General features: G+C 48.3%; 6 protein-coding genes across 6 annotated transcripts; 3 read left to right on the plus strand and 3 right to left on the minus strand.

The window, feature by feature from the left end:
* Positions 1-14: 14 nt before the first annotated feature.
* BX661DRAFT_62321 (uncharacterized protein) lies at positions 15-2906 on the minus strand. Its single transcript, XM_051539326.1, has 3 exons — positions 2715-2906; positions 2522-2624; positions 15-2417 (listed from the first exon to the last, which is right to left on the minus strand). The coding sequence occupies exons 1-3, from the start codon at positions 2809-2811 to the stop codon at positions 107-109; spliced, it is 2511 nt and encodes an 836-aa protein (XP_051389159.1). The 5' UTR covers positions 2812-2906; the 3' UTR covers positions 15-106.
* Positions 2907-3749: 843 nt separating this feature from the next.
* Positions 3750-5937, plus strand: BX661DRAFT_188010 (HAD-like domain-containing protein). The gene has a single exon (XM_051537338.1). It carries the CDS (start codon positions 3861-3863, stop codon positions 5856-5858), a length of 1998 nt encoding a protein of 665 aa, XP_051389160.1. The 5' UTR covers positions 3750-3860; the 3' UTR covers positions 5859-5937.
* A 168-nt stretch (positions 5938-6105) lies between these two features.
* On the plus strand, positions 6106-6741 carry BX661DRAFT_173220 (uncharacterized protein; the record flags this gene model as incomplete). The annotated part of the gene is made up of 3 exons (XM_051533850.1): positions 6106-6273; positions 6372-6401; positions 6613-6741. The coding sequence occupies 3 exons, from the start codon at positions 6106-6108 to the stop codon at positions 6739-6741; spliced, it is 327 nt and encodes a 108-aa protein (XP_051389161.1).
* Positions 6742-7358: 617 nt separating this feature from the next.
* On the minus strand, positions 7359-8303 carry BX661DRAFT_200578 (uncharacterized protein; the record flags this gene model as incomplete). Its single annotated transcript, XM_051538429.1, has 1 exon — positions 7359-8303. One exon carries the CDS (start codon positions 8301-8303, stop codon positions 7359-7361), a length of 945 nt encoding a protein of 314 aa, XP_051389162.1.
* Positions 8304-8834: 531 nt separating this feature from the next.
* BX661DRAFT_200579 (uncharacterized protein) lies at positions 8835-11810 on the minus strand (the record flags this gene model as incomplete). Its single annotated transcript, XM_051538430.1, has 3 exons — positions 8835-11380; positions 11511-11574; positions 11640-11810. The coding sequence occupies 3 exons, from the start codon at positions 11808-11810 to the stop codon at positions 8835-8837; spliced, it is 2781 nt and encodes a 926-aa protein (XP_051389163.1).
* A 7396-nt stretch (positions 11811-19206) lies between these two features.
* BX661DRAFT_200580 (uncharacterized protein) lies at positions 19207-21048 on the plus strand (the record flags this gene model as incomplete). The annotated part of the gene is made up of 1 exon (XM_051538431.1): positions 19207-21048. The coding sequence occupies one exon, from the start codon at positions 19207-19209 to the stop codon at positions 21046-21048; it is 1842 nt and encodes a 613-aa protein (XP_051389164.1).
* Positions 21049-21827: the final 779 nt, after the last annotated feature.

Genomic DNA, 21827 nt, shown 5'->3' on the forward strand with positions numbered 1-21827 from the left:
TAAAGCACAATTTTTTTTATAATTTTTTGCACTGTCCATGTCCGATATTCCGATATTCAGGGTTCCCGTAGAGAGGAATTGTGGGGAGAGTAAAAAAAAGGCTTGGTTATTTCCACGCCTCTCCGATTGTTTTCTGCCTTCGTTTGGTGCCGCTCCCCTGCATACCCGGGCGTTTCAATCCTACAGCTGTTCTCCCGGGGTCGTCCGCGACAAAGGCGTCCTGGATTTGCCTGGCCACCTCATCATGGCGCATCTCCCTTTCCTGCATCTCCCTGGCCAAATGCCAGTCCCCATGCGTCAGCCACTCCAGCGACGACACCGGCTCCGCATTTTCAGCGCACCGCGGACACCTAATCATCATCACCGACTGCGACGCACTCAGCGACTCCATCATGGCGTCACGCGCCATGTCCATGACCAAATCGCCATCAACGTCGCCCTCATCGTCGGCCGTTGGGTGTTTGGAAGAGTGAAAAGAAATGGGGTTGTCGCCTGGTGTAGGAGGCAGCAGGGCCTGTGTACCGATGGCGCCGTCGGGTGCGTCGACGCGGTTCTGGAAACGGAAGATCTGGATCTCGCGCTTGCGCCGTGTCGCGGCAATCAGCGCCGGAACAAACCCGTCACCGCCACCGTCACCACCACCAGCGGAACCAGAACCGGAGGCGGAAGCGAGTGGGTTCGTCGCAAGCAGGAGCGCGCCGTCATCGTGGCAGTCAATGTTCATATGCCTGTAGCCTTCGCCGTACCGCGCCTCGCTTTCAACATCAGCGCTCGGCTGGATATACACGGAGTGCCGCCTAGCAGGCAGTCCCTGGCAGCTGCTGCCGGGCATGGATGTGCTGGCGGCACTGGCGGCACTAGCTCTGGCGGGCGACACAGCACCGTCCTCGGGGTCCGGCTCCGGCTCGCTCTCGCTCTCCCGCGGCGTTTGCAGACACGACATGTCCGAGTCGCTGCTGGCGCTGCAGCCGCCGCCGCCCGGCTCGCCACCGGCCACCGAGCTAAGCTGCCCTGAGCCGCGCCGGTCGCCGCGCCGCTGCAGCCACCGGCCCATCATCGCGGCGCTCGCCAGCTCGCGGCGGAACCCGCGCGCCGTCAGCATAAAGCTGACCATCGGGAGTGCCGCCGGATCCTCAGCGCAGATGCGGCGCAAGCACGCGCGCGCAGCCTCAGCCACGGCCGCCGCCAGCGCGTCACCTGTGCCATTAGTGACATTGATGACATTGGTGCCATTGGTGCCACTGGCGAAATTGGTGCCACTGGCGAAATTGGTGCCATTGGTGCCATTGGTGACATCGGCTCCATCGATGCTGCCAACCTTACCAGTTCCGCTGGTGCGTGGTGGAAACGGCACCGAGCGCGTGCGCAGCGGGCGGCCGCCCTCAGGCGTGTATGCCACGGCGAGCATCTGTGGCCAGCGCCTGCGCTCATCCCATTCGTCCATGACGCGCATGCCCAGGTCCCGCGCATTCATCAGCACCCAGCGGTCCAAGTCACGTAGCAAGCGCACCGGCTGGCGCAAAAACGTCTTTGCCGACGTCAGCGTCTGCGCACCCTCCCCGCCGGCAGCAGCCTCGCCGCCTCCCTCGCTGCCGCGCATCACGGCGCTATCGTCGATGCCGCGGCATAGCGCATATGCGTGAGCAGCCTGCGCTCGGCCGAGCTTTGCCTCCAGCTGCACGAGCGAGTACTGCAGGAGATCACCGGCTGTGCGCGCATCAAAGGCGGATGCCAAAAGACCGCCGAGCTTGCCGCCCAGCGACGGGATGCGCACAATCGGGAAATCCGCGAGAAACGCGGCCACCTGTGAGTGCCGCAGGATGGTTTGCTGCGATGGCTTGTGCAGTGCGCTGCCGATTTTGGCCAGCGCTCGCGTGTGTGCGATTCCGGCGGAGCTGCGGAAGCCAAGGGTGCGATGCACCGCTTGGCGCACCGACAGGGCGAATGCCGCCGCGTATCGCAGCTGCAGGTCCGCCCATCCGCGGGTCTCTTCTGCCGGCTCGCCCACTTGCACATCCAGGCTGGCCCCCCCCTCGTGCGGCTCCCTGCCCTTGCCCTTGGCCTCGGCCTCGGCCTCGTATGCCTTGGCAGTCCACCGCACCACCGGCGTGTTCGGCAGCTCCGCGTCCCACTGCAGCATACCACGGTCGTAGTCGCGCAGCACGTGCTCCTTTACAATATTCGACGCGTCCAAGTACGCCTCATCAACGCTGGCCTTGCGCATATCCGGGCAGTGACGCCGCACCACCTCCATGATCCGCCGGCTGGCCCGCCGGTACTCGTCCAGGCTCACCTTGTGCGTGGTCTGCTGCGGATTCGCATGGTACGCTGGTGCACTGCCGTCACCTGTAAATGTCGCTACGTGGACTAGCCGTATATCGGGGCACTTCAGCCGCGCCTCTTTGGCTGAGTCTGACCTAAAATGTACTGGGCAAGTAAAGGGGGAGGATAATAATTTAGTTCGGTGAAGCACAAGCGCTACGTTTTTATTACCCTGTCTCATTATTGTGACTTTGCTTACCGGTTGACTCCGTAGGCGCGCGCTGCGTAGTTAACTGCAATTATCCCGTGCCATTGCTGCACTGCCAGCGGCACATCATCACTAATCCCTAACCTCAGCTGCTCTACACAAACAAAAAACAATTGAACAGCCTTTTTAGTCTTGGCAAAAGAATAAAAAAGAATAACAAGCCTTTAATTTTATGATACTTTACCTACTTGACAATAAAAGCAGTCTACAAAAATAAAAGGAAAATAAAAAGGAAAGAAAGAAAGTGTATTAGTGCCAGAAAACAAAATAGCTTTCTTCATACCGACACAGAGTGACTCTTCTCACAGTGTGTATGCGTTGTTTTTACCCAGGTCAATGTGGATAATCGCCCTCTGCTTCGAAAGCTCCGAGACCACCACTTGCCGCAAACTGTCCGTAACCGTCATTTGAAGTTAAAGTTGAATTTGTATACAATGAAAAGCTGTTTTTGAATAGTGAATAAATAAAAGACTAAATAAATGTGTTGAATGCCAATGACTGAATGAAGAAAAATGCCTGAATGCTAAAATATAAATAAAAACTAAATGGAAGAAGAAAAGAACTGCCCTTTTTTCTTTTATTTTTCATCAAATAAAAATATAATTTGGGGGAGAGGAGGAGTGGGGGAGGTAGGTAGGTAGGTAGGTAGGTAGGTAGGTAGGTAGAGAGGGAGGACACCCCTGCAGTCAAAGTCTCAATAGAGGGAGAGTGCGTGGGTGAGAGAGAGAGAGAGAGAGAGAGAGAGGAATAGAGACTAAGACAACTCATGTATGAAGAAAAAAAGTAGACGAATATTAGTCGCTTTTTTACCCAACAAATTAAAATCAAGAATAATAATGCCTTTTATAACCCTACGCCTAATTAAATTAATATGCTGCAAATCGCACACATTCCATCTCATCTATCCATTCTCTAATTAACTACTTCTGAAATAAATAAATAAAGCAAACAAACAAGCGAAGTCAGAAATACAAAATTAGAACTGGAACTGGAAATGTAAATGTAAATACAGAAATAATAATAATGCCAAATCGAATCAAATCGTCTATCATCTGAGATCACAGATTGCAAAATAATAATTTTTGATTTTTCTTTCTGACAGCGTCATCGTCCATTGCCTTTGCTGCCTAAAAAAGGGCAAAAGTGGTGACTAACAAAGATAGCAATATAAAAACAACAGGGATCATACAAAAAAGCGCAATCCTCTCCTTTTTCCATCCATCCACCCCCTCCTCCCCACCTACCATCCACCCTTTCTTCTCTTTGCTTTGACCCCTACCCTTACCCTTTGCCCTTACCTTTATTTCTTTTTTCTTTATCAAACAACAGGATGAAGTACGGCAACTACCTCACGCAGCAGCAGGCGGATTTCCCGGCCCAGTGGCAGACGCACTTCATCGACTACGCAGCGCTGAAAACCTTCCTCAAAACGCAAACCACCGACACCAACGTGCGTCTCTCCACAGCCTTCGCGCCCACCCACGTCTTCACCTGGACGCCCGCCACCGCCACCGACGCCACCTTCGACCAGCAGCTCTCCACGCGGCTCGCCGCCGTCGCCAAGCTCACCCCGCAGTTCATCCGCCTGCTCGACGCACAAGTGCAAAAGTTCAACAATTTCTTTGTCGCCGTAAAGGGCGAGACCAAGAAGCGCGTCCAGCACGTGCTGGATAAGGGAGAGGACGTGGATGTGGTGAAGTGTGAGCGCGCACTGAGAGACCTGCTGATGCTCGAGCGCTTTGTGTATTTGAACTTCACGGCAGTGGCAAAGGCGCTGAAGAAACACGACAAGTGGACGGGGTTGCAGGTGAAGGAGCCGTATTTGATGCGTACGTCGCAGCTGTCCTTTGTCCAGTCTGTGTCGCTTATGCAGATGAAGCCGGCGCTGATGGCCAAGCTTTCTGCCGCTCTGGTGGCCCAGGACGTACAGCCAATGGGGGCCAGGCTGCCCGAGGACTCGCCCGTGGTTGCCCACGGGATGGCGAAGCTCCGCGGCATGACTGAGCCGGCCGAGCCCACCATTGCCGCCGCCGCTGGTAGTGCCCTGGGATCGACTCTGGGCCCGCTGGTGAATCTCATGCATGATACCCAGACCGTCAAGATCTCACTGCGCGGGCCCCACGGCACCGACATTATCGGCAGTGTTCTCGGCTGCTTGACCAAGCATCGTTGCCAGATCGCAGACTTTTCGCTCTCCCGCCTGCACCACGACGTCACCTTCGGCGTCCTCGTCCACCTGCCCAACCATGACCTGGACCTCTTTGGCGACCTCGCACGCACCGCGCAAAAATGGGACGGCACCCTGGCATTTGACATCCAAGACGCGCAGCTCAAGGCATCGCAGCTCGCCGACCCACTGCAGTACGCATTGAGCGAAGCGCCGTACTCAGGACGGAACAAGTTCATCGCCACGGTGTTGAACGAGCGCGGGCTTACCCCGGAATTCCTCAGTGCTTGGTTGAACTGGCTTTTGCAGAAGAAGATCTCGGTTGAGCAGATGCGTAGGCTGGATGGACATTCGACCTTAATGTGTGTGGAGTTCCGGCTGAGCGTTCCTGAGGGGTTGTCGCCGGAGGAAATGCAGTCGGAGCTGATTGCCATTAGCCATGCGCACCAGGCGGATGTCGCCCTGCAGCCGGATAATGTGTTTAGAAGGCAGAAGCGCCTGGTGGTCTTTGACATGGACTCGACGTTGATCCAGCAGGAGGTCATTGATGAGATCGCGAGGATCGCCGGAATCGAACCACAGGTGGCGGCGATCACTGAGCGCGCAATGCAGGGCGAGTTGGATTTCAAAGAGTCCCTGGCCCAACGCGTTGCGCTGCTTAAGGGCACGCCGGTGGACGCCCTGGAGCAGGTCAAGCGCCGGTTGGAGTTCACCGAGGGCGCGCACTATCTCTGCCGCGCCCTCAAGAATGCCGGATTTAAACTGGCTGTCATTTCTGGTGGGTTCCTTCCGTTGGCCAAGTACGTTAAGGAGGAGCTTGGGTTGGACTATGCGTTTGCGAATCAGCTTCAGGTTACTGCGGATGGGAAGCGTCTGACCGGTGTGACTGTGGGACCTGTGGTGGACGCCGTGAGGAAGGCAGAGCTGCTGGAGGTTATTGCGCAGGCGGAGGGGATTGCTTTGGATCAGGTTGTGGCCGTGGGGGATGGCGCGAATGACTTGTTGATGCTTGGCAAGGCCAGCTTGGGCATTGCTTTTAATGCGAAACCCAGGGTGCAGAAGGAGGCGAGGGCCAGGATTAATCAGAAGAGTTTGGCCAATATCCTGTATCTTATGGGATACTCTGAGAGCGAAGCCGCGGAGTTGCAGCTGCAGTCATAGGCTTGTTTTTTTTAATTGATGATAAAACCATTTTTCAATAGGTTTTTTTTTAAATAATAAATGAAATTTGATAACTCAATATTACATATTTAATATCCACACCATATAAATCAACATATGTTTCCATATTGTTATTATTCATCAAAACAATACCAGGAAACAAGCTTTGCATTTCGATATTGCATCATGCTTAAAAACACATTTATTTGCTTCACATTTCATCATTTCTTTTTGCATTTCTTTAGCCATGCCTCCCAGCAGAACTGAACACAAGCCAATGGTGTTCAAGTGCTCTAAATGTTTGATGGCATTTAAAGCGGGTGGTCTGCGTGATATGCACCCAAGACAACACAATCCGATCACAATTGCTTCGGCCAGCGGCAGAAAACACATATTGCAATGGAAGAACGACAAGGTCGAGTGTCCATGTGGCAAATTATTACCATATTATCATATGGAAAAAGCCATGCTTTTGTGTGCAGTATGCTCAACTCAACAGATTTTAATGATCAGGCCGACACTGGCGACGATAATATAACAAGTGTAAGTATATGTTAAAATGATACAATACTAAATTGTGTGTAATTTGGCTGTTAAATACTAACCATATGTTTAATCTAAAATTGTAGCCACCTCCGTCAGAGTCGACATTGCCTGTGTTGAACTTGTAGGTTGAACGCGGCAGCGGTTTAATTGTTTGTTTGACTTGTTGCTATATAGCATGCCCTGGTGGCATTTATATTCATCTTTACAGCTGTCAGAAGAAACATGGACATCAGCACAAGATCAAATCCAACCAAAGGACTGTCAAGGAGGCGAGTCGTTATCTGCTGTCAGAGGATTCTTGCCCCATGTCAGAGGATGCGCTTCAGCGTTGGTTTGAAGATCGTTTGCAGCGAGTGGATTTTCCAGTTCCAGGCATCAAAGTCATTAACAACGCTTATTATTGCAAGCACTGCTACTATGCTGTTTGTAGTAAACCTTGGATGTATTTACATTGTAAGAAAGTGCACAAAACACAGCTTGAATCCCAGCAAATGCCACTACTGGACCTGTTTAGCAATTGATTGTTATTAGTTCTAAATTCAATAGCTACGTCCGGGTAATTTTTCACAGAAATCACGGACGCAGAACTTGAAAGTACTTGGGCTTGTATAACTTCAGGCCTTCCTTCTTCTTCCAAAGATGAGCCATTTTAATATCAATAATATACATAAGAACAACTAATGTTAGCACTGCAGCTTGACTTGCAACTCATCAAATTCCAGCCCATCATTATATTCCCTCTTTGACAATATCTGTGCTGGTCTATTTTGCCAAGATAATTTCCCATGTTCATTACCTATTATATTAAAACATTAAGAAGTTTTAATGTTAAAAGTTTGTTTTTGAATCCTAAAATCGACATGAAATTATTGCAGGTTTGCCTGTGTTTACCACAAAATTCGCAATATGTAGCCGCGGCTATGTATTTCAAATAAATATTAACAACAAAAATTATTATATTTCAGTTGACTGCTCCATAGCCATACTCTTTACGCTTTCTTTCAAATGACACACTAGTGGATCACCAGCATTCAAATGGTGCTCGCACTTATCTGTGATGATCCTCGAAACCGGCAGTACCAGCCTTGAGGTTGACGAGACAAATGCACCGGTCCACCGGTGAAAATCAACCTTCGGCTCATAGACAACATTGATATTGTCTCTTTCGCAAATGCGCAACACCAGCTTCATTATCGTGCCCAGGAGCACGCTATCCCGGGGTGCCGACACTAGCTCGTAGTTCCTGTACTCCGGCTGTGCATCCTCCTCCCTTGTTTCCAAAGCTCTCCGGGTGGTAAAAAAATTTGAGGAAATACCTTCGTAAAACCGGCCTCCCGGTGTCTCCTTGGGATCGGCCAGGACAACTTCATTGATCGGCGGCACTATTAGTTTCTCCAATGTCTCCCGTTCATGCACCCATTGCAGGTTCTTGGCCTCAGGATTATCGCGTTTACCCGATACGAATTTTACCCAGCACGATCCGTCATCTAGGCTCTTAATCCTAGTCAGCTGCATGGAGATATGGTCATTGCCGACCAACACAGTGATCTTCCTATCGTCTCCGTCCTGTCCGCCACCAAAGCTATCCAGGCCGCGGCGAATCAACGGCACAAGCAGTTCACGCCAATGCTCGGGACTCTGGCGGCCGTCTTCCTTGTCTGCTGCCAACACCATTTTGTGAGAATCGCTGATGCGCTGGAGGTGGTCGTCCAGGAGAAACACTCGCCGGCTGCCACTTATCGTGCGCATGGCTGTGTAGATGCCCTCGCCGCCCGTAAGCATAAACTCGCTGGCTCCCATTGAGCTCAGGCGCTCGGTCACTTTGCGTGTCTTGTATTCGTAGTCGATGATAAGCGACTTTTTCGCTGCAATGGTTGCTGGGACGGTGCTTGGGGTCATTGTCCGCGAGTGTAGTTGGGCACGAGTGCTGGGGAGTAAAGTGAAAAGATTTGTGAGTTTACAAGAAAAAAGTCTCATAGAAAGAGGGAGAGGGTGGGGATTTTATATATAGCAGTAGCGAGAAATAAAATAAAGCTAAAGAAAGAAAGAAAGAAAGAAAGCTAAAAAAATGAACAACCAAGGAACTCGACGCGCATTATATTTTTATTTTCCCCCATATCAGCCTGCACACTAATTAGGTAGTGATTCGCTCGTCATCATCACAAGTCGATTTAATCTCACCTGCTGTGCTCAATGATAACAGAGACGATAACGTGGCGCGTAGCACGCCAATTGACTTTGATGTGTGTTTAAAACAAAATAAACCGAAAAAGACAAAGTGAAGGAAATTGAACCGAAAATAAAAAATGTAAAAGGGAAAGGGAAAATATGATATACGCCGAGTGCGGGCTATGAAGAAATAATAAGAAGCACTGTCGTATATGGGCAAAACAACCACACACGCGCGCATCATGTTATTTCGGGGATTGCTCACTCCTTGCGTCCAAGCATGCTGTTGATGGTTGTCATAATGGACGACCGCCGGGTTTTTCTTTTGGACTTTGATTTGCGCCCTGGATGGTCCGCCAAGTCCGTGTCGCCAGCAACATGGCCCCCGTCGGACTCCGTGGCCTGCGTGTCAGACAGAAACTCCGAGATGTCCTCTGACGCGCTGGGCGGTATAGGAGGGAGGGGTGGCATTTTGGGCAGCGGTGGCGGACTAAGCACAGTGTACTCCTCGTGCTCGCGGTCCGGCGACGCCCTCGATCGATGCTGCTGCTCAGCTGAACTGCGTCCAACGTTGGTCATAAATTTGCGCGGCGGTTGCGGCAGTGCGGCTGTCGGGGCCGTTAATTCGCCTGCGTCCTGACGCTGCCTCCTGCTGCGCATGCCCGCGGCCTCGCCCGCGTTGCCGCCGCTACTGTCGGCAGTAGGTTTGGGTGCAGTAGGGCTGCCATTGCCATTGGACTTGTCAGGTTGGAGGCGCAGCAATTCGAGCTGCTCGCTGGTCAAGCGAATGCTAGGCTCCGGCGGCACCGATGTGGATCGCTGGCTCTGCTGGCGGGTGTACTCGGCTGACGAAGTCCGCGCGGGTGCCCGACCACCGTGCTTGCCCGCGTGCTTTGTGCCAGGCGCTGAAGACTGTGTGGCAATCACGTCGTCGTGGCCCTTGCGCTGTCCGCGCGATGCCTCGGGCCTGGGCAGCGTGAACGCGGAATCGATGTGGCCTTCAGACGAGGGGGCGGTTGCAGGAACTCTCTTACTACGCCTGTCGGAGTGTTGGAATCCCGACGCCGGTGCCAGTGCCAGTGCCAGTGCCGGTGCCGGTGCCGATGCTGATGCCGATGCCACAGCCGCCGTGGCTGCCGCTGCTGATGCTGCAGTCGTGGGTGCATCACTTGCTGCATGCTTCTTCCGTGGTAATTTCGGTGGCAGCTTTGGGGGCACCTGTGGATAGGTCTCAGGAATGGCTGCTTGCGTCGGCGGCGGAGAGACACGCGATTTGACCTCAGCATCACTGCGTCGCCTCGGCCGCTCGTGCGCTACAGCGCCTCTGCCGTCGCTATCTCCGCCATTGCCGCTTTGGCCAATAAGATCCATTTGGTACTCCGACACGCCGTTCACTGTCGTACCCTCCGCGTGGACCTCAGATGCGCTCGCAAGCTTGGCAGCTGTGCCTCTGGCGTTGCTGTGAGTGCGCGAGCGGAGTCGGTTTTTAAAGAAATCGCGAGTGCCGCCGATAATGCCGCCGCCGGTGTGGTCGTCGTCGGATGAGCGGCCGCTTTTTTGGTGGGTTGACGATGTGGTCGCCCGCCTGAAAAGCCGCCCGCCGCCCAGTAGTTGCTGCTGCTGGTCTGGATGGTTGGCGGCATTGCCCGAGCCCATCTTTGCGCTACTACTAACTGGCAGCATCATATACTCCTCGTTGAGGGACTGCTCTGCGCGGCGAAGGGACGGGTTGGACCCATCAAACGAGTTCCGCCTGCGGTGGTGCATTGCTGCCAGGTTATCAGGGTTTCCGGCAGACTGCGCGGACTCGCTGCGCTGGATCACCTGTGCCGGGATCGCTGGCAGGTCTTGCGAGTTGCCCAGTCCATCGTCCGAGCGAACACCCCTCCTGCTCACAGAAGACTCGCCCTCAGGCGCAGGGCGAGCCATGCCGAGCGCAGTGAACGACGGGGACACCGAGTAGCGCTTGGGCACTGTGATCCTGGTGGTGGACAAGGTTGGCTGCGCGGTCCGCAATGCGATTCGCCCGTGCATGTCCTTTCCCGAATTAGCCCCGTGCCTGCTTCCACTTCCGCCCGGCAACTCTACAGCGGCATCATTTGCGCCAACGTCCTCGGAACCCAACAACCGCTGTGAGCTCGTTCCCGCCAAGTAACCATTAACCGCGGCCCCACTGTCCGGCCGGGACGCTCCGCGGCCCTGGTTGCCCAGCATGGATGCTTTCCTAGCGTCTGGCCTTGATCCGCCATAGACTGCTTCGACAGACGAGCTGGCTGTGAAGGGAGAAATAACGCTGCTGCTGGTATCGCTGTCGTTGCTGCCCAATCCGCCTTCGCCGAGGTTATCGCCTGTGTCAAAAGCACGATTAGCGCGTTCGATTTCGGCCTGGATGCCGGCACCCCTGCTGCTTCTGCCAATGGACCCAGTCCCCATACCAATCTGCCTAACCAGCGAGGAGCTGCGCCGCGCAGGTGCACCGATGCTGCTGCGAGAACTATTGGAGAATGTTGCCGGCGAATCCCTATTCGTATTTGACGTTGGGTTCTTGGTCGTGCTGTTGCTCATCTCCTCTGTATCACTGGTTTCGGGGTCCGACGGTTGCTCAAAAATCCCAAGCCAGCGAAACCGCACGTCGTCGGGGATAATAAATTGCACTTGCTTTTTGGCCTTGTTCGCGTGGGTTGTTTTCTCGCTGGGGTTTAGAATCTCCGTTTGTTTGAGAGTCTGCTGACCATTCACATCATTGTTGCTATTGGCTGCATTGGTCATATTGGACACCCGCCGGGCCATGTTTTTGGCCTCGATGCCTACGCCATCTAATGCCTGCTTCAAGCTGGACGCCTGGCGGATCTCCTCCTACTTTGGTTTCAAAGGGCGAGATATACTGTGAACTTGTTTAGCTGAGGGCTTTGTGATAAATTTATTTTTCTTTGGCACTGGCATTGGCATTGGCATTGGCATTGGCATTGGCATTGGCATTGGCATTAACCATTGACTTGCACTCAAACACAGCTTGCATTCAGGCTTTGGGAGGAGTTTCGTTTTGTTTTGTTCTGTTTACTGTACCTTGATCATCTCCGCCAGTAGCTCCAGCGAGGGTGACTCTCTCGGGTTGAGCACCATGCTCATCTGAGCGGCGCCTATACGCGGCCGCATCGAGCGAGACAAATCCATAGGATCAAATGCCGAACTGACTCTGCCGCTATCCAATAAGGAGTACTCCTCGGCAGTGGACATTGAGAACAGACTCCTCTGCCTCTTGCGCCGAATCCTTTTATTGCCCATGTATGTTGTTTCCGGTTCTCCGCTAACCCCGCTGTCTGTATAAAAAACAAAGAATTGAGCTGACAAGTGAGCAATAAAAAAAGCGGGCGTGTTTTCCCAAAAGTTATTTTGTCGTGTATGGTGAGTTCTGTGTGTATGCGTGCTCGTTTGTGGTTGTAATAAAGGGGCTTTTTGAATTGGCGTGCAACTGAATGTGAAAAAGGTGAGCTTTGCGAGCGTAAGCGAAAAAAACGAAAACGAGAAAGAAAAAAGAAAAAGAAAGAAAGGTGAGTATTAAGTGCTAAAAAAGTGCGCAAAGTAATGTAGGGATTCGTAATGTGCGGAAACGTGAAGTGCAACGAATGTAAACAATAACGAAACGAAAGAGAGACAGTGCAAAAGTAAAGGGGGGAGAGAGAAAAAAGTAAGTAAAATAGAATTAGAGTAGCCGTAGAATACTGAAATTGAAAAAAGTAAACAAAATAAAATAAAACAGGAAGAAAAAAGGACAATTTATGAAAATACCACAAACGCGCATATCCTCATTCTGCCTTTATTTTTTCTTAGCTGGCGCACGCTAAGACGTACGATGTATATATATTTTTTTGCTCAATTAAAAAAAGCTGAAAATGGAAATGGCCCTTGGCCTTGTGAAAGAAAGAAAGAAAAATATTTCTGGCAGTTTTATTTTTGCTGATGACAATTAAACTTGTTTGTCTTTTTTATTTTTGCGGGACAATCGCACGTACAAAAAAAAGGGATATTCTTCAAACTGCTCCTTTAAAATAAAAAATACAAAGGTTTAAATTATACTTTTAAACATGGCATATAGAGTTGGAGATAGGAAATTGTATGTATGTGTGTAAGAGAGAGAGAGAGAGAGAGAGAGACGGGAGGGGGAGGGGGAGGGGGAGGGAGTTGTGTTCTGGAGCAAAGAAGCAAGATGACCTCATGACAGGGGATCGATGCTCTCCATTTCGCATGGCACATCACAGAAAGAGATATTGGCGTGAAAAAGAGGGGAAACCATTTTTAAGCGTACATCCACATTTCCACTAGCCCCTCTTTTTTGTGTGTTTCTGAGCCTAGATTGATCCGGATCATATCCGCTCAAGGATGTATAGGTTGTAATTCAGACACTGGGCTTTTGAAAGCCGATTGATTGGCAACATATGCAAGTGAGATCAAACCAAGCTCGGAATTTAAAAACTATGATAAATCTCTTAGCGGTTTATCAGACCATAAAGTTTCAATTTGGGCCGTTTCACACAATGACAAAATAAGTCCACTTTCTATAAGTTTCGGCCTGTTTACTGATTTCTCATTCGATATAAAAGCACCATGCTCGTACACTCCGATACTTGTCATGTGAAGCTGTTTCATTTTTAAAAAAAAGGTATTTTCCTTTGTGGGTTATGCGCCCGAAAGACCGTCTGAGCGACATGTGTGAATCTCGAGCAATTAGGGTTTAGCTCCAAGACCAGTTTTTTTATCTTTATCAGACTGTCAATGTCATCGACGCATTTCTCAATCCACTTCCCTCCCCTCTGAACTTTTTTGTGCAAATCGCCAGACCACCATCTCCCTTGTTTTGTTGTTTTATTTAATTGTAGGCGTGTTTATGCATTCCAGATATTGCGTTCATGCATGTATTTAAAAAATAAATAAATAAAAAGGTATAATCTGTTTCACATTATTTTGTTGTTTTGTTTTTGCAATGCACGCCATTTTTTCAATCGTGCATACCGTGGGTCTCAAGATACAAAGAAAAATTGATTTAATACATTGTTCTGTCATGCGTATTTTTTATTTCCATATTTACTTTTTTTTTGGGAAATTCTCATTTATTTTTATTCTTCTGTGGATCGGATCAAGTCATTGTTTTTTTTACAAAAAAAGCACATGAATTACTTTTGCTCAGTCCCTCCCTGCCCCCTTCTCCTTTTTTGTTTACGTTTCATGCGAAGAAATGTATTTTTTTGTCCACAATTTTTAATTTTTTTAGATTTGCGCACAAATAAAAAAAACAAATTGCAGTGCTGCAAATGCACAACGGATCAAAAGAAAAGAAGGGTGAGAAAATACTTTTTTTTATTCACAATTAATTACAGAAAGCGACAAAATCATGTTTGAGATAAAAAAAACTGTCTCACATCCCTTTCATTGTTAAGGCAAAAATCAAAGAAAAATTCCGCAGAAAGAAAACTTTAAAAAGATCGAGCGGGAAAACTGTGGAAACGAGGGGAGGGAGAGGGAAAACACAAAGTGCACATGCGCAGCAAAGCAAGGCTTTTTGGCTTTATTTTTAGTACTGATTTTTATTTATTTATTTACGCTGTCTTTTTTAGAAAGAGAAATTCTTTGTTGCCACTGTCGCTGCGGTATTATTTTTGGCCCTGGGCTTGGTATTGCTTGGCATGTTAAAAATTAAACCCCCCCCCCCCATCCCCAAAAAATAAGGGCCATGTGGGTGCGATCATGCGTGTCTTGGCTGTGGATTATAATCTGCGGCAGCCATCGTAGCTTCATGTATTGTTTTTTATTTTCTCGTCTGGTCAATTTATTTGTCCAACTAGTGTTTTGTCTGCGATCCAGTAAATATCAGCGCTGCTCATGCAATAATAAAAGATCGAACTGCACAAACAACAACGACAAACGGCGGCCGGCAGCGGCAGCGGCAGCGGCAGCAACAGTATGTTATCTGAAACCCAAAGATTTATCCACTACAAACCACTATCACATTGTCTTATTCATTGTCCCTTTACACTGAGCATGGCTACACATCTAATAATACCATTATTGTGATGAGAAGGGTGTGTGTGAGTACTACTTTGATAGTGTTAAAAAGAGGGGGTGTTTTTATAAATATTTTTTAATATTAATGTTTCCAAAGTGCTACCAGCGCCGGCCTCGTCTTATATGTGTGTCTTGTTGCCTTTGTTGTGCGCTCCGCCAGTTGTGCACTCTGTTGACGAGAACTAGTTCTTATGAACGTAGCCCGGGTCTCTGATATGTCATTGTTGTGGTCTTTGCGTGTGTACGCTCATGCACACGTATTTCAAGACGGACAATGTGTCTGGATGTCAATAGTAGCACCTGAGTTGATCACCTATGATCTAGTCCATATTTGATATATCAGCATGCAGACGGGAATCTGTTTCACGATTCTCAACTTCATCATCCGCTTCCATGTCCTTGGGCTGCGCAACATCATAAATAAAAAATTTTGCTTTCTCTTTGACACCAACATTCTCAATTTTACACACGCAAAGAAAAATTAAATAGAAAACATAAAACTTGTCTTGGCACAATTTTTTTAAAAAAAAATTATTTGTTGATCGCACACGGGATGATATCTATCTTTTTTTTTATAGTAGCGCCCTGTCATGGCGAAAGAAAATAATTTGGTTTTGATTTCGCAGAATAAAAAATAGGTAAATAGCGTTGATTTTTACAGTGGCATGCGCCATCAAAAACTATTTCGGTCATTTTTTATCTTATAAAAGGATTAGCACGCTTCATGAGTGACGACTCCGCGTTGATCGATGATCCCGTTATGTTATTATTCTGTTTGACTAAAGCTGAATCTATTGGTTGTTTATCCACCTGCGCATGTCAAAAGAAAAATAACGCGTATCGGATAAGTGGACGGGATTGGCTTCTTGATCTTCTCTTTTACAATTTCACTTATGATCCGCGCAGCCATGGCATGGTATGACGATGGATATACAATCACCATGTTTTTATTTTATTTTAAAAACGGATGTTTGTGCTGCACACAATGATCTGTACCAACAAGTTTGGGTTTTCTGAAAGTGTGCGGAATTCTGGAACAAGGTCATCATCAGCTTACATTCGCAAGCGCAGATCATATCCATCATTATCTTGGCAGCGATTCCAAGAGAGAAAATGAAAATAATACATTGGACAAGGCCCGAAAGAAATTACATGTTTTTTTTTCTGCGCAGATCAAATGCTAAAATGTTTTTTTTGCGCAATGTCCGAAAAACAAACTAAATAATAATTGGTCACTTTTTTTCTTCTATCCCTCAGCCTCCTAAAAAAACAATATGGACAAACTTGCATGGCGGAAATTTATGGCGAAATTTAGAACAATAACCACGATCATTCAAAATGCAATAAAAAATACCATGGGCTGTCAGATTTTTTTTTAAAAAAAAGCGTTTACATATAATAAAAAAGAGGCGTTTGTGGCACACACACGCATTCACAATGATGTGTCCAATGAAAATTTCGAATTAAATATATAGAAAATATACATGGCCAATTATTTTTTGTGCGCTACTATAGTTATACCGTTTTTATTATTGCATATATGCAGTAAATTGTGTATATAATAAGTTGTGTGGCGGAAAAAAGAGGCAAATGCATATATAAAGTAATTAATTCCGCATATGGCTGTTAGTGGCAACAGTATACACTTTTCATTCTTGGTCACAGAGCAGTAACGCTCATAACTCCAGTCACTGCCATTGCGGATTCTCGACTTTGTTTTGTGTGTTGGCGTTTTTGTCGGTGTATGCATGGCTGTATATTATCTTTGATGTTTAAAGGTATTGGGAATAATTTTTTTTGACAAAACATGTTGGATTACATATGTGGCTCCGACTGCATACAATCCAGAGAACAAAAAAACAAGAGAATATAAGCATTCACACAAAGAAAAAATGAGGGAGTGCAACAAAAAAAACGAGATAATGTCTGAGCGAGTGTGTTGTTGTGCAAGTGTGTGTGGGAACCACAAGCAAAAATTAATGTCTGGTGTATATCGTTTAAACCTCCTCTGGGATCTGTCAAGGCTCATATAAAATTTTTCCCGGGAAAAGAAAAAAACACCGACTGCTTAGAGGCCAATTCACAGATATCCATTGATCTACGTGTAAGCAGTAAACCCCCCCCCCCCCCGAAAACAATAAACCACGCTATTGCCAGTTATTGTGCCAAGAAAAATTGTAACCTAACAGTGATCCTGATAATTTTGCAAGCAAAAAAATATAAAATATAAAATATTTTCATTTTTTTATTGTTGCATGAGTACGATTTGATTTACAGTCTTTTCTTTCCCTTACATGTTTGCGCTTTGATCTTTTCCTGCTTTATTGGCGAATGTAGCATGAGCTGCGTTTAGTGGCGAGCAACAAAAACAGAAAGAAAAAACAAGAGTGCAAAAGCAAGAAAAATAACATGGCTCATTATTATCTTTAATTTTTGTTGCATTATCCTTTGCCTTTTTATCTCTTTCGTTTTTGACAATTGCACTCAATATCTCAGTTTATTCCTTTTCACTTGTCAAGGAGAAAAATAAGAAAAAAACAAGTCAAAGCAGAAACATCCATTGAAAAAAGGAATATAAAGCAAAAATAACGCTGGACTGCTGATGTTGCTGCTTCTGATGATGCACTGCACTGCACTGCACTGCGTGCGTTATGTGGAAAGGTTGTGTCCCACCTTTATTTTTTTGCGGTTGGATCCATTGATCCTTTTTCTGTTGTTTATTCTCTCGATAGCTGATGCAAACCCACATGCAAGCAGTATGGTGTTTCATAGAAAAGCAACTATTTGCCCTTTCTTTGTTTTTCTTCTTTTTTTGATCCACTTGGAAATGGGCCTGGCCCGCAAGTTCTTTTTCTGACAATATCAATCGACAAAAATTGTTTTAAAATGAAATGAAATAATGTTTTTAATCGGTCGTATCCTATTTTATTTTATTTTTCTCGTACGCGCGATCCTTCTGGCCACACACCCTCCCTACCTTTTATTTTTAAAACACTTCGTTATGTACAATGCCTACAGCGTAAAAAGGCAAAGAGAGCCAATGCCATTTGAAAAGCATTTCTCTCTCTCCCCCTTCTTTCTCTCTCCGTTCAAGCAATCTGTGGAGTTCTTGTGCTTATTGCTCAGATGACTTTTATACAGATTCCATTTTTTTTGCTCACCCGGCTTCACTATGGAGAAGTGAGAGTTGACAGAGAGGGGGGGAGAGGGGAGGTGGGCATGTGCACACAATGAATGAATGAAATTTCCTGTTCGCCTTTTAATTGGTGGATCAAATGACAATACACGTAAAAGGCACAAGAAAACAAAGATGAGCAAAATAAATCCGAACCAAGTGACAACAGGCAGCAGGCAGCATGCAGCAGACAGCGGCAGCAAGAACAGCCCAGCTGTGGTTTATACCAGCGTAGCATTAAGACGGGCGAGTGTAAGCGACTCGGCAGAGGCAGAGATGAGGGCGCAGAGGTGCAGAGGCGAAGTGGCATGGATGAAGTGGAGAGGAGGGAGGGGGGTCGGCTACCAAGGGGAGGGGGCGGTTGCAAGTTGATGATATCACACGTACTTTTCGTCTGTTTTTGCGTGCTTTCCCTCTGGTGTATATCGCACGGCTTGGAAATCATCACCATCATAATAAATGAAAGAGGGGGGTACTGAATCGGGAAAAATAGGCCCATGTACCCACCCACCCCCTTCCACCCTCCCCCCCTCTTTGCTCCCTCTGCTTCCGTTCTCTTTCCGTTTTATTTTTGGCTGGCCGCTGCTTTCCACGCAAGGAGGAAATACCTCGCTCGCTTCGAACCCGTCCTTTTTACCTCTTTGTGACTATTCCTCGTTCCCGCCTTTGCCTCCGTTCTCTTTTTAAGCGCACTCTTCTCTACCCCCCTTTTAACTGCCATTTTTTGTTTCTTTTGGCAGAGCTTGGCAATTTATAAAAAGGCTTGGCCAACACAGGGGGGAGGGGGAGGGGGTGGGTGGCATCAGCCAAAAATATATTTTGAAAAATAGTAGTCTTGTTTTTATTTTACCAGCTTTTATATAAAGAGGAATCTCTCCTCCCTTCACCACACAAACTCCCCTCCCCTTTTTTTGCTTTTTTGCAGCTCATCTTTTGCCTCTCTTCTTGTTTGAATCAATTGTTTTTCATACCTTTAGCTTCAAGCTTTTAATTCTATAGTTCTCACTCACTCGCTCTTTTTATTTATTTTGCTTTTAGGCTCTTCAGTTTAGTATTCCATATCGAGGATATCGACCAAGCAACCCCTTTTTCATTTTATTTTTTGACCCCCAACCGGCCGTGCAAGTATTAAAAAAACTCTAAGCACCGCTGTACTGGGATCTGTTTTATTTTACTCTGCTCTTTTAGGTCATTTTGCTCGCAAAGCCAACACTGCGCACGCTCTTTTTATTGATCTTTTTATTATTTTGAAACCCAGTCTCTTGTTTTGTGCCTTTGATTGTGTCTTACTCTCTCCCAACCCTTTTTTGTTTTCACTGCAAAGCGGCTTTCGATCGGGTTCGCTTTTTTTGTACTTTATTATTCGACACTCTTTCGCTCCACACACACGCACACATAATGGCGACCTTTTACGATCGTATCGCTGGTGGTCCTGTGCGGCACAAGCGCAAGGGCATTCCCATGCGCTCGCCGTGCCAAAGAGACATGGTCGAGGCACCTGGAGTAGTGTTCCGGTTCCCTGACAAAATCAGCAGCAGCCCCGAGCTGAAGCCGGTGGTTCCCGGACTGAACATCCTGCCCTTCTCGGCCGGCCTGCCCTCGGGCAACGGTGCCAAGTCTGCGGCCGCCGTTATAGCTGCGGCCGCTGCGGTTTCGGCTGCTGGCAGTCCCACACTCCGCTACCACGCGCTCTTGCCATCCAGCGCCATTGTTGCTGCTACTTCCAATGCCCCTGCTACTACTACCATCACTGCCGCTACTATTGGCGCACTCACAACAGCAGCGACAGCAGCAAATGCCGCGCAGGCCGCTCACACCACGGCTACTGCCGATTTGTTGCGGCGGGGCGACGCCGAAGTGGAAATTAGCTCGACTTTCAGCACTCCGATCCTCAGACCCACTGGCTCGGCCATCCCGATCCACCGCTCAGCCAGCAACGTTCTGCACTACCCAGAGCTTCTCAGCGACTTGCGCGACAAGCTGATGCAGGTTCATCAGATCAGCCACCACCACAACAACAACAACAACAGCAGCAGCAGCAGCAACAGCAACAATGCCGCTTCAAGTGGCGTCGAGAGCGACGAAAATCACACAATCAAGCGCGTGGGGCGTGGCAAGCGTGCGGGCAAATCCACCGCGGCTGCTGCTGCTGCGCCTGCTTCGCGTGGTTCGGGATCGTCGCCCGGCCCCGCCCCTGGCTCTTCTGTCGGAGGCAGGGGGTCGAGTGTTTTGCGCACGACGCTGCGCTCGCGGCACGAGACGGGGGCAGCGGCTGCGGCTGCGGCTGCATCTGGAGGCGCCACTTCCGGCAGCGCCACTGCCTCCTCCGCCTCCCCTGTATCCATAGCCTTCCAACGGCGGCACTCCATTGGCACAATCCAGTCGCAGGTGGACGAGGACGAGGACTCTGAAATTGTCGTCGATGACGATGGCGATGCTGGCGCCGCTGCTAATGTCGTTTCGGCACCCACGCAGCACGTGCAGCATGCGCCCACGCAGCAGCAGCAGCGCAGTCAGGTGGGCGCAGCGGCCAAGCGGCACCCGAAAGAGGGCGGCAGGGCCAGCAGCGTTGGCAACAAGGCCAGGCGTGCGTCAGCTGAGGCGAGTGCGGAGACACCGCGGGTCACCAAGCGCAAGCGCGACGCCAAAGAGGACACAGCCGACCACCGCAGCCGCTCGCCCGCGGCCAAGCGCTCAGCACTCCAGCTGCCCGTGGCCGAGGGCGGCAGCACCCCAGCAGCCGCCTCTTTGGCAGCTGTCTCCAAGCCCGCCAGCTTTAACAGCAACCCGAGCAGGCGGTCCTGCGCTTCCTGCGGCTCCTGCACAACCCCCTGCTGGCGGCCTGGACTGATCGACAGTATGACTCTGTGCAACTTGTGCGGGCTGCGGTTCAAGAAGGGCAACGTGTACTGTGGCTCTTGCAGCTACGTCCCGACGAAGACCGAAATCGCAACCGGCGGTGCCTCTGCTTGCAAGCGCTGTCTTTTGCCCATCCGCATGAACAATGTGAACAGTGCGTCGGCTGGGGGGGCGATTATGTCGTCGCCACTTGTTGTGCTGTCTTCGTCAAAGAAGAACGCTGTCGCAAAGGTTAAGGCTTCTGCTGCTAATGCCGCTGCTGCTCATGCTGCGCCACGCGTCATCCTTCCAAACAATCATAGCTCTGCTATCCAGCGGCAGCCACAGAACGGCAGCACTCCGCAGCAGCAGCAGCAGCAGACTAAGCATATCGGCTACTAAGCGGTAACTAGCAATCCACTTACTTTATTAACTTTTTTGCTGTCTTCCACTGTCAATGCTGGTTTATTGTACGTGGAACTCGTCCCTCTATTTTTATTCATTACTCGCATTTTTCCATATTTTTTGTTGTTTTTGTTCTAATACTGTACTCGTTTTTTGTCACTCGATTTCTTTTTCTTTTTCTTTTTCTTATTCTTATTCTTTTTAGCGATTTCTTTTTCTCATTTTTTACACTCATGCCCAACCTCCATCTTTTTATATAGCTCTTTTGTGTTTTTTTGCTTTATTCTCGTTTTTTATTTATTTATCCGCAGCCATCTATTTCTTTCTTTAGTCTTTGCTGATTACTTTTCTTTTCCCTTTTATTTATTTTATTTCTCACACTCGACTCGTAAAAAAATATCTTTATTAATTTTGAAACGTGTTTTGCAAACAGTAAGTCTGTGCACACACGCTACCTTCCCCCATTTCCCCTTTATTTCCTACTTTCTTTATCCACATATATTTTTCCTCAGTATTTATTTTACAAAAAAAAATTATTCAATAAAATGATTTTATCAACAATTACAATTCGGTTTTTTTATTTATATTTAAGTACTATTTCAAGCAACCAACCTTTTTATTTCTCAATATCAAATGCAGGGGGGTGGATAGCAATGTTTTCATTGTTTTTCCACCGCACTACACACATGGAAAGGAAAAGAATGAAAAAAAACGTGGTTGAGTCATGCTTGTTTAAATTTTTTTCTCACATGCAACAAAATAAACAAAAAAATAGA

Source organism: Kickxella alabastrina, assembly GCF_025024165.1.
Source record: "Kickxella alabastrina strain RSA 675 chromosome Unknown BX661scaffold_28, whole genome shotgun sequence".
NCBI classification, from domain to species: Eukaryota; Fungi; Kickxellomycota; class Kickxellomycetes; order Kickxellales; family Kickxellaceae; genus Kickxella; species Kickxella alabastrina.

Coding starts and splice junctions, on each gene's coding strand:
- BX661DRAFT_188010 (XM_051537338.1), top strand. CDS start 3,861: ATGAAGTACGGCAACTACCTCACGCAGCAGCAGGCGGATTTCCCGGCC.
- BX661DRAFT_62321 (XM_051539326.1), bottom strand. CDS start 2,811: ATGAAGAAAGCTATTTTGTTTTCTGGCACTAATACACTTTCTTTCTTT. Junction 2,625..2,714: donor CTGCTTTTATTGTCAAGTAG/GTAAAGTATCAT, acceptor TTGTTTGTGTAG/AGCAGCTGAGGTTAGGGATT. Junction 2,418..2,521: donor CGCGCCTACGGAGTCAACCG/GTAAGCAAAGTC, acceptor AGTACATTTTAG/GTCAGACTCAGCCAAAGAGG.